Source organism: Neolamprologus brichardi, chromosome 13, assembly GCF_056152115.1.
Source record: "Neolamprologus brichardi isolate AB-2024 chromosome 13, ASM5615211v1, whole genome shotgun sequence".
In the NCBI taxonomy this organism is placed as follows: Eukaryota; Metazoa; Chordata; class Actinopteri; order Cichliformes; family Cichlidae; genus Neolamprologus; species Neolamprologus brichardi.
The window spans coordinates 33,112,537-33,124,359 of NC_142116.1; the positions used below are offsets into that span (position 1 = coordinate 33,112,537).

Below are 11,823 nucleotides of genomic sequence, written 5' to 3' on the forward strand. Positions count from 1 at the left end.
AAACACAACCTGAACATCATCCACTGGATTTAGAAGATTCACAGCAGTCATTTTTATTATGAACTATGTGATTTTGTATCTGTTGTCACTGTTTTCAACTCAAAACGTGATCGTTTATTTTCTAGTTTTGACCCTTTCACGCATGAATTATGACAACCTCAATCAGGATTTTTTTCTTAAGTGTTTTTATTCATCTTTAGGCATGAAAAAAGATTTTTGAACTTCATTTAAACGTGTACTTTTCAAAGAGTTTTTTTTACATGTCCAGTTAGGTGGACAACAGGTTTTGACAGGGTATGGAGCGACACATCAGTGTCCAGTGTAATGGTTTATGTGCAAGTATACCATCAACACTGACACAAATACAAGCCTTTGAATAGCTGTAACTGTAGTGACCACTGTGTGTGAAAGGGTTAAGTGATCAGGTTTAACAGATCAGTGATAAATCTGTGCTGTTGGATCAATAATGAAACAGACTGCTGTTAGAAATAACTCTGATTCTGCTGTTTATATTCTGATCAAATAGATGATAAATAGTTTCAGTGCGTAACTCACAGAAAGAAGCAGAACAGTTCACATCAGGCTGAAACCTCTGCAGTGTCTTCTTGGCTTCGTCTCTAAATTTTAAAGTTCTGTAGTATTTTATAAGAAACTCCTTTAAATTGTCCTTCATGCAGCCAAGTTTGTTTCCAGTTAATTCCTCCATATAAAGAAGAAGAAATGACTTGTGTTTATAAAGGATCTTCCTGTTATTCCACGTTTGTTGGAGAGAAGTTATGCTTATAAATTTCCATGTGTAACAGTCGCAATAGTGTGGTGTCTCTTTAAGACAACTTAATGTTTAGTGATGTCACAAGCATGCGCCCCTGCCCTCTGTTGTATGAACGCTGCTCGCTTCATGTATGATAAGACAGCAGCCGTTCAGCTGGGCCTTGTTGGTGAGGAGTGTTTATTAAAGGACGAGCACTGTGGGATTCCCAGTACCAGTGTGGTCGGGAGTTTTTGACTGTCCTGCTGTCTGCCGCCTCCTCTCAACCACTGAATACACATGTCAGAAAAGCTTGCTCATGAAAACTGTTTCCTCTTCCTACTTTTCACAATAAAAGTCCTGCACAGTGACTGCTGTACTCTGGTTACTTGATATGTGACTATTGTGGTTATATCAGTTTTGTATCAGATTTCTTTTTTCCTAATACATTAAGGATAACATACTCTCTTTCCTCTTTTCCCAACTGTGGTAGAAAGCACAGCTTAGCCTTAGCAAATGTTCAAAGAAAAGTCGTCACTTCCTGATTTCTGTTTCACTGATAAATATTGTCACACTGGGATTTTTGCAAATGATATCAGTGACCACTGTGTGGCAGCTGGAGTCAGACAACTGAAGCTCCCACAATCAAGACCACAAATAGCTTTCAAAGGAGATTTGAAGCTTTTCTGTCAGCAAGCTTCATGATTTATGGGACTATAACTGGAACAGAATCTACCTGATCACCAATGGTGAGCTGACATGGAATTATTTTTATGACACTTTTATCAAAATGATAAATAAGCATGCCTCCATGCTCAGATTTAGAGTGAAATGCAGAAACAATCCTTGGTTTTCTCCTCAGCTATGCAGTCTCCTTAAAAACAGGGATGCTGCTCAGAAACTAAATCTGGAGCAGCTCAGAATTCTTTCAGCCTCCTTCATTAAAAAGGCCAAATCAGAATCCTGTCCTTCAAAAACTACTAAACATCTGAATGATCCTAAAAAATTCTGGAAAATAATAAATTCTTCTCATGGTGACATAACCACCAATGAGTTGCGAGCCCAAGCACGTGTTTCTTTTTCAGATTTCTCTAAAAGTGTGTGTTCATTTGTTCCATCTGTCTTCTTCACAATAAACAACAGCTAACAGACACACATGCACTCTGTGTCACTTCACAGGGGCTGATGAAAGTGGACACAGTAAAGGGAGAGCTGGACCTGCTCTACACATCCTGGACTCTGTTAACAGACTTTATTCTGCAGCATCAACAGATGACATATAAAAACATATGAAAATATAGAAACGTTTAACATTGTGACTGTTCACATTAGTGAAGCTGTTACTTTGCTGCCAGGTGGAAAAAGATCCCTAAAGCTGAGTCTTATTAAACATCTGCTGCACGAGAGAGTTTCATGGCCCTGCTTTATCCTGTGCTTGCTGACCACCTCGTCCTGAAACCTCTTCATCATCCTCACAGTTGTGTGAAGAAAGAGGGAAGCAGGTGGAAATGGAAACCATCTGTGCTCCTGTGTTCACCTGTGTGTGTGCGTCTATGGTCATATCTAATGTGTACCTACAGACAAATACAAACACAAACACCTGGCATTGCACAAGAGTCTCTACTGGAGCAACCTGCAGATGTCAGAGATGTGATTAGAGGGTAAAGTGGACTAGTGAGTGCATCTATGTTGTTGTTGTCTGCTGGGGGACAGCATCAGCTCCAGAGATGCATCAGGATCAGCAAACTAATCTGCAAGGTTGGAAGTGTCACTGAAGGAGTTTGAGTCAGTGAGGGACTCAAACTCTTTATTCTGTGAGCTGAACACAGCTGTCAGGCAAAACATCTGTGATGGGACATTTCTTTATTTCATGATCACTTTGTCACTTAGTTCTATGCATGTAGGACAGCATCACATGTGAGTCTTATGCTGCTTCACATCTTTGTTCTACACACACACAATGGAGCATTGTAAGTTCATGGGAGACGTTACACAGATGTGAGACTCCTTCCCTTATCAGGGGGGAGGAAGGAGGGAGGATTGGAGAGGTAAATCTCCAGGTGACGGCTACGTGAAAAACAAAGGGAGGCTTCTAAGACAGAGCCAACATATATAAGAGGGTTGGAAAGCGATCACATGTAAACAGTAAACATTACTAACCAGGTATTCTTTGAAGAGGATGTTTGGGTCCAGAAAAAGACAAAGAGATGTCAGCAGCATCACAAACATCAATATTGTCAGGGTTCCTGGGTCGTTGACCAAGTGCTTTCAGTTTTGTTCATGTTCAGTTTATTTTGCCACTTCCATGTTCTCACTTCCTGCTTTTCCTGTGTCAGCTCATCTCGTGTCATTAGCCAGATTATGTTCAGCTGTGTACTCACCGGTCTCTCATTTTTGTCCTCATCAGTCTGTGTATTTAAGCCCTCTGTTTCTACTCGTTCACTGTCGTGTCATTAATGTTGATGTTAATGTCGTCTCTCTGTATGTATGTTCAGGTCAGTCAGTCAGCCAGCCATCCATCCATCCAGTCTTTCAGCCAGCCAGCCAGTCAGTCCTTCGTTCCTGCCCTGTTCATCCACGATTCATAATAAACCATCTTCAGTTCTTCACTATCCACGAGTCCTGCGTTTGGGTCACTTCCTCGCCTCCACACACGACACTCCTGACAAATATCAGAGGAAGCAGATAAAGGACACTATTTGAACTTTAAAATGCAAAACAAGAATGATCGACTAATGAAATGTATTGATTGCATTTAAGCTAACTTAACAATAATCCTCAGAAGAAGAACAATGTTGACAATGCTATATAATAACTTTCTATAACAATAATTACTGTATGACCTGGTCTATTGACATCATGTCTGACTCGCATGTAGTGAAAAACTTAGTAAAATGTGTAAAATGTATTTTTTGACATAGTGTACGTTATTATACGTTAATAGAATAGAACAGATCTTTACTGTCACTCCTACAAGAACAATGAAACACAGTTTGGCATCTCTCCCACAGCAGCAGGTTGACTTTTACATTAAAATTCCTTCAGAATAACAATAAATGAAAGAAAAAGAGAAAAAAAAATAAACTTAAAGTTTAAGAGGTGCGTACACAGGGAACGTATGTAATGACTAAGTATCTACACAGACATGTACAAGTTATATGCCAGACGAAGGAGCAGGTGATCAGTGCAATATAAGGTGCAATGTGATGGGTGGTGGTGCACAGTGAGTGTCCAGGGTGCGAGGGGTCCTTGAGGACGACATTGCCAGTATATAAATGTCTCTGAGGGTGTCACGGTTGTTATAGAGTGGACTCAGGCGCGGAGCTCAGAAATAATGACAGTGCATTTATTTACAGTGCAGCAAGGTGACAACAGTTCAAAATGTGCAACGATGGTGATAGTGCGTCCCTCCTTCCGTGTAAGCCCGTGCGTGGTAGTGAGTGCCCGTCTCTCCTCCAAGTGCTTCCTTTGTGTCCGTAAATCCTCCGTCAATCCCTGGGTGAACACACACGACAGCAAAATGAGTATGAAGATCAGACAGTACTTCTATAACGTTAGCGACTCGAAAACACTACCAGGCTTAGTGCAATACTCCAGCGCTGTCTGTCGCTCAGCCACACCATTAAGTAGCCCTGCTGAAGATGGTAGTTGATGGGCAGCAGCTGGTGGATTGGCTGCAGGTGCGGCAGCTCCGGGCGACAGCACTTTCGTGTCGGAGGTAGCCTGTTGCTAGGTTACCTCCTAACACACAGCGGAGCCGGAGGGGAAGACAGGGTGATAGGAGAGACACATACACACGCACACAAATATACACACACTGGCAGGTCGACCGGTCAGGGCGCCGTCAGATCCTGACAGAGGGAGGTTAGTGTCGGGCCCAGGGCCGCTCTGCTGCCCTCACCACCCGCTGCAGTTTCCTCTTGTCCTCCACAGCAGTTGAACCACAGTGTGCAGCAGAAGGATCTCCATGGTAGAAGTTAATTAGCAGTTTTTGATTAGCTTTCTTGGACATACGTAGATCTCATATTAAAAACCAATGATTGATGCAAAACTCATTTGTTGCTTTGGGTTTGTTATTTTCAGTTTATTTAATATAAACTTTTAGTTCTGTCATTTCTTCTTCAAGTAATGATTCAAGACAAAGAGAAGGTAATAAGGCAAAGACGTGGTATTGGCCACTAGTGAAGTGTGTGACTGTCAGGCTGCCAAACAAACCTCTTCTCCAACACGTCACACTTGTGGAGCTTCCTGGAAACTGTGACTGTAACAAGAGCAGAGATCAGATGTGGAAAGGGCTCATTCAAAGTTACCTGCACCTTTATCTTTATCTGCACCAAGTCTGATCTTTTTGATCATTCACATGATCTGAAAGCAACTTCAAATTCAAATATAAACCTGAGGGAAGAAACACTGACCAGCTCCACATTCATAGGAGACTGAAGACATAAAATAAAAGAAATGAAATAGCCAGTTGACCAGTGTGCTTATTTGAGGAACTGTTTAATATTTGATTTTTCATAAACTCTGAGACATTTTAAGTACATTTGTAAATGCGCCCTCTAGTGGAAATTTTGTATTGATGAAGATGAATCAAGGGTGGACATTTCAGCAAACAATGACCCCAAACACAGCCAGCTGGTTTCAGAGAGAGAAGATAAAGCTGATAGAACGGCCATTGACCTGACTCCTCACAGTTTATAGAAGGGGCCCTGTTGATGTGGAGAAACATCTGAGCACATGTGATGTGCAAGTTAAGAGCACTTTAGCATCTCATGGTGGTTACCTCGGAGACTGTCACTTTGTGTAGAGCCACGCCCACAGCACAAGAATACATGCGTACGACTAATTTGCCCACACAGGAGGCATCTTGATGCTGTCATCATACACAAAGGCTTTTGTACAAAGGATTAAACAAACTGCAGCAAGTGTGTTCAAGACTTTTTCCCTGTCTTATTTCTCTTTATTACACATAATCTATGGAAACGTGTGGTTTGATTACTTTGCATGTGTGGATTTGATGGGTTGTTGCCACATCTGGTGAGATTTTCATGTCAACAATACCTTCTGAAATATATTTCTTTAGAAAATTGGTGACACTGGTGAAATTCGTCCAATAGCCGCTCTATTTAAACCCCATAACCACACTGGGTAGCAACCTCACCACTACATGGCCACAGAGATTTCCACAGTATGCACCTGTGTGGAACAGGAACATGACACAAATGTATTACTGCTATGGAGCGCAAACGCCTGCAGAGAGTGATAACAACTGTGGAGAAGATCATCAGGACCCCGCTGCCCTCTCTGCAGAGCAGCTACCATCACAGAGTCCAGAAGAGAGACACACCTCTGCCCTCGAGACGAAGGTTCAGAAGTGTGAAATCTAGAACATCCAGACTTAACAACTCCATCTTCCCCACTGCTATCAGACTCCTGAACAGCTGACCGACCTCAAACTGCAGTTTGCACATCAGGTCACTTTGCACACTAACTTCATTTTGCACATTAAACTCCTTTGTACATCCATGTACATCGACATCTGCAGACCACACGTGTCTTCAGTTACTTATTTGTACTTATTTGCAGTTATTTATCTTTTTATTTTATTTTTTTAAGTTATTTTTTATCCTTATTTTATCTTTTTATTTATTCTTATCTTGTTCTTTTAACCCTTATCTAACTTGGCATTGTGCATGCTATTTCTTCTGTACATATGACAATAAACGCTTTGAATCTTGAATTTGTTCACATCTGTATGTTTCAGATTTTGTCCTTCAGTCACAACCTGGTTCATCTTCATCTTAACTTCCTGCTTCTATCGTGGTTAAAGCTCATGAATCCTCTGGACATCAAACACTGATGGTGTTATTGGAGCTGAGTGAAGTTTGATGGCTTTATTATCCACGCTGTGACACATGGAAGCTGTCAGAGCAGAACACATGAAGTCAGCAGGTGTATTTAAATTCAATGTAAATTCAGGGACATGGAGCCCCTGTGGATCCTCTACCTAATCACACGAGCCAAGGTGTGAAAACGGGTGTGGGTCTCAATCAGCCAAGGTTTTGGGTGAACCCATTGTGAGATCTAGCCCCACGCTATCATGTGATTTCCTGTGATCAAATGTCCCAGGATGTGAGTGGGCGTTAAGACGTCCAAGTCCCTCTTCAAGCAACTTAAAGAAGTCCAGACGCTTTTCTTTCCAAGCTCCTTACAACATCATACATAGAACAACTTCCAGCTTCTTTTGCTCGGCTACAGTTTGGATGGATTTGCATTTAAAGATGCAACAAGACTAAAATGGTTAGGGTCAGGAGGTCAAAGGTCAGAGCTCCTGAGGGTCTGAGGGTGGCCTCACGCTGGAGAAGGATGAAGGAGTCTGACCTGAGCCAGTGTTTGACATGAACACATCAGCACTGCTATCAGTGAGCCTAACGACAGCCGTTAGCATCATTTCAGTGTTTCAGTCATAAAAACGCTTCCTGTCACTGTGGTGGTTACAGTGACATCATGCAGTTTGTGCTCTGACCTCCAGAGGGCGACAAATCAGCACAGACAGAGAGCTCCATTCAAACTTTGCTGCCATCAGTAATAATTCTTCAAATATAATCATCAGTGTTTGAGCGGCTATGATATCAGGGACAATCTAGACATGTGTGACAATACTGAACATGTCACATGACACACCTTAAACATCATGTGATCCACTCTCAGTCTGCACTTTCATTCATGACTTCAACAGGTTGAAATGAGCTTTGAACAAACATCAGTTCAGTGCTGAAATATTCAAACGCTTCAGGAAGAACAACAACAGATGTTTGTTCTTCAAACTGGAAAGCCAGCAGAAATAAATCACAGCCTGCCAGAGGTTTGGAGTTTCCGAGGTGCACCTGAACGCAGCACACAGTGTCAAATGCTCCTGATTGTCCTCAAACGTCTCTTTGGGTGTTTCCTTCCTGCTCAAAGTTTACTTTCACTTCCTGAACTTCGTGCAGTGGAGCTTGTTGTTGGTGTGTGAAGAAACTGTAAGTTTGCTTTGTTTCCTCCTTTAACAGTTTGTCTTTAGGAACTTTACTGTTTGTTCAGCTCATGTTTGATTTCTTCACACAACAAACTGTGTGTGTTTGTATTTCCGGTCTCTCCATTAAAGTCAGTGTGTAATGTTTCCTGGCTAACATCAGCTGTGTGCAGCTTAGTTCCAGTACAAATCTGCCGCTCCATAGTTCACGGTAACGGACTCACAGCTGGACCAACGAGGCCGAGTGTGTCCGCCACTCTGAGCTACGTTCGTGTTTGTGTACTTATAGTTTGTACTTTGTGAGTTCACTCAGAGCCCACAGAGGACGCAGCGTACGTGATGACGTCACAGCCCTTTACCTCCTTTACTGTCACTGTGATTAATATTTACACACGAGACACCTGCAGAGCTCTGACGCTAAGCTAGCCACACAGCATGCTAACACTAAGCTAATGCTAAGCTAGCCAAGAACCCAGAGTGACGTTAAAGCTGAGTAAACACTGACCCCAGACCAGCACCGTGATAAAGTGAGCTGCTGCTGCTGAACTTGAACAGGTAACAAAGTGATGAGCAGTCAGGCTGCAGGTTTCTACCTGTTCATGTTTCTACAGTAGAATCACTTTGAAGTGTCTTTGTGCTGTTTCATCTTTGATTTGTGTTCATAAACACTCAGACAAACATCACGTGACCTCATCAGGATCTGTGTTGGTGTGTGGGGCTGTACCTCAGCTTTATGTTGTTACATGGTCATTTGTTCATTTTACACAGTAACATCAAAGTAATGTTATGAGGAGTAATGAAGTAACGTACACCATTACTTTTAATAATTGTTCTGTGTAATATGTGTAATAATGACTGTTTTGAGTAATGACCAACACTGATCACAACAAAGAGGAAATGCCTCCAACATGCACAAACATTTGATCCACAACATGCAGTTAATGTGCACAAATGTCTTTGATATGCTGCGCAGTGATGGTGGTGACTGTCAAAGCAGAGCTACTGAGAATCAATAAGTAATATCAACGATGGAATCAGGATCACTAAATTCTTATCATCCCTGTCAGTATCATACATGTGCTGTATAATGTGATAAATGTAGAGGTGCTGGCTGTTCTCTCACTCTGCTGTTTAGCTGTAAAGGACGCCTCCCTGCCTTTGTCTCATTCATGACCTTTAATAGTCTCTTCTAACATGCAGAGATCTGTATGATCTGTTTCATAGAGTCTAACCAGCCTGTACAGGTAACAACAACAGTCACTGCATCACTGACACACAAACGTCATCTCTGTCAATAAAAACATTCATACGTGGAATAAAAACACATCAGTGGATCATTGCTGGAGCTGCCGGGACTTCAGTGTTCAGGATCTCAACCAACAGCATCGACATGCTGCTCCAGATGTCTGTGCTCCAGATGTTTGTGCTACTGGTGTTTGTGCTCCACATGTCTGTGCTCCAGATGTCTGTGCTCCAGATGTCTGTGCTCCAGATGTCTGTGCTCGAGATGTCTGTGCTCCAGATGTCTGTGCTCCAGATGTTTGTGCTCCTGGTGTTTGTGCTCCAGGTGTTTGTGATCCAGATGTGCTCCAGGTGTTTGTGCTCTAGATGTCTGTGTTCCAGGTGTTTGTGCTCCAGGTGTTTGTGTTCCAGGTGTTTGTGCTCCAGGTGTCTGTGCTCCAGGTGTTTGTGCTCCAGATGTTTGTGCTCCAGGTGTTTGTGCTCTAGATGTCTGTGTTCCAGGTGTTTGTGCTCCAGGTGTTTGTGTTCCAGGTGTTTGTGCTCCAGGTGTTTGTGTTCCAGGTGTTTGTGCTCCAGGTGTTTGTGCTCCAGGTGTCTGTGCTCCAGGTGTTTGTGCTCCAGATGTTTGTGCTCCAGGTGTTTGTGCTCCAGGTGTCTGTGTTCCTGGTGGAAAGGCAGTTTCAGTTTCCTCCTTGAAATAAGTGTTTATATTGTTGTTATACTGTTGACCCACCATTGATCACTTGACTCAATGAGTCACATGATGATCAATCATCATGTGACTCATCTAGGTCTAGGTCATTCTAGGTCACATGACAGGTCAGAGGTCACCAACTGTAACTCAGTTACTCCTGTTAATGTGAACTCACTGAGTGTTTGTGGTTTACCTCTCAGACTGACTGAAGATGATGATGGAGGAAGAGGAGGACAGAGCAGAGTCTGCAGGGTCCAGCTGTCCGTCTGTGAGGAGTGACCGGTCCAAAGGAAACAATCCAGACTTCAGTGGTGAACCTGGACCAACGAGGTCAGAGAGCTGAACTCACTGAGTTACAGAAATAATTCTGCACTGACATTATAATCAGTGTTGATTCTGGTTGATTGTCTGACTGTGTTTGTGAGCTGAGAGGAAATGAAAATGAATTTGTAACAAAAATCAGTTTTGTCCAGTTTTCCTGTAAAAAGCTGAACTCTAATCTAAGAGGACTGTTACTGACAGGAAACAGCTGCATTATCTGCAGTCTGTGTGATCACAGCTGCTTCAATCATGTTTGTGTCTGCAGAGGTCAGAGGTCACAGTCTGCAGGGTCCAGCTGTCCGTCTGTGAGGAGTGACCGGTCCAAAGATCAACAGCCAGACTTCAGTGGTGAACCTGGACCAACGAGGTCAGAGAGCTGTGATGACTCCTTTACATGTTTGTGTTTCCTGGATAAATATGACCTGAAACATCCTCAGATTGTTACAAAGATTCATTAAAAAGAAAACAATGAAAGAGAAAAGATCCAAATGTTAGACTTGGTCATTTGCTGTTTGAGGACAGTGATGCTCATATCTGTGGGGAAAGTGTGACCTGAGTGGGTTCATGTTTGTCTTTAAAGAACAGAGCTGCTCTGATTCTCTTTGTGTCTGATCTGTTAAACAGTCTGAGAGGTCACACAGAGACCCAGCTGCTAAAGCCTGGATCATACTGGCTGCTGTTAATGAGACTCCATCAGGACAACACTGAACCACAGTGGTGTGGATGTAGTGGATAAATCCCACCATACTGATGCTCAGATTTAATCACAGGGAACAAAACCAGATGTTACCTTCAGATTGTGACCTTTGGAGTGGACGATGCAGATTTCAATAGAGAATAAATATTGTTGTTTTTCAGCTGTGAAGAAAGAATCTAATTTTCTGAACTTAAGAATTTATGATGCTGGAAAAAACATGGAGACTATAACACAACATTTCCTCTGTATTCATAGAATGAATGTAAAACTGTCAGACATTCATTAAATATGCAAAATGTCTACAGAAACATCAGAGGCTCAGATGTGAAGCACTCAGTGATTTTGATCAAATGACTCATCAGTTATTGATCTGTACTACACTGATCTACCACGTTAGCAAAGCTGGTGTTCTGGTGGTGGAGGGAGACCTCGGATCATGCTCTGGTTTTGGAGCAGTGATCTGCTGATGGATCAGTTTAATGAGCTTCTTCAAAATCATCCCTGACATCACCACTGAAAGGACGTCCATAAACGTAGTAAAAATGACCCATATTTTCACAATCTGAGAGTTTAAAACTTGGCAAACTTGATTCAGATGAAGTTATTTGAGCAGAAACTCCTGGATCTTTATCCTGTGTTGAACTAATCCTTCATGGTTCCTCCACAGAGTGGACCAGCACAGCTCAGAGGTTCCCAGTGGTCAGTCTGCCCAGCAGCATCAAACACAGCTGGACTCCATATTTATGGTCTGTACATGTACAACAACTACTGTTACATCTGTTCTGTTCACAGTCATCTCCATGCTGCTCTTTGTAGACCAGTGGATTGTCTGTGTGTCCAGCATGGATCTGATGTTTGGCTCCATGATTTCAGTCTGATTGGCTCATTCATAAATATTCTGTTCCAGCTGCTGGAGGACAACATCATCACTTTTCTGAAGAACGAGCTGAAGAAGATCCAGAAAGTTCTGAGTCCAGATTACCCAGAATGCTTAGAGAGTCAGAGGAGCAGCAGCAGGGAGGAATTTGTGAAGATCACAGTGGACTTCCTGAGGAGAATGAAGCAGGAGGAGCTGGCTGACAGTCTGCAGAGCAGTAAGAGGATTT

At 42.5% G+C, this 11,823-nt stretch overlaps 1 protein-coding gene and 1 long non-coding RNA gene across 3 annotated transcripts in view; one reads left to right on the forward strand and one right to left on the reverse strand.

Annotated features, from left to right (window-relative positions):
• LOC118455873 (NACHT, LRR and PYD domains-containing protein 3-like) overlaps positions 1-11,823 on the forward strand; it is a 240,091-nt gene that overhangs the window by 136,072 nt on the left and 92,196 nt on the right. The window contains exons 1-5 of one of the 2 annotated variants that reach the window (XM_087850470.1): positions 7,682-7,770; positions 9,900-10,029; positions 10,286-10,387; positions 11,385-11,463; positions 11,625-11,811. In XM_087850470.1, the coding sequence (XP_087706596.1) occupies positions 9,911-10,029; positions 10,286-10,387; positions 11,385-11,463; positions 11,625-11,811 (487 nt within the window). In that variant the 5' untranslated portion in view covers positions 7,682-7,770; positions 9,900-9,910. Of the gene's footprint in view, positions 1-7,681; positions 7,771-9,899; positions 10,030-10,285; positions 10,388-11,384; positions 11,464-11,624; positions 11,812-11,823 lie in introns of those variants that run through there. The other variant, XM_087850468.1, reaches the window with a different exon arrangement.
• LOC148100101 (uncharacterized) lies at positions 4,074-4,420 on the reverse strand. The gene is made up of 2 exons (XR_015719943.1): positions 4,324-4,420; positions 4,074-4,243 (listed from the first exon to the last, which is right to left on the reverse strand). It is a non-coding gene; the product is annotated as an uncharacterized LOC148100101 (long non-coding RNA).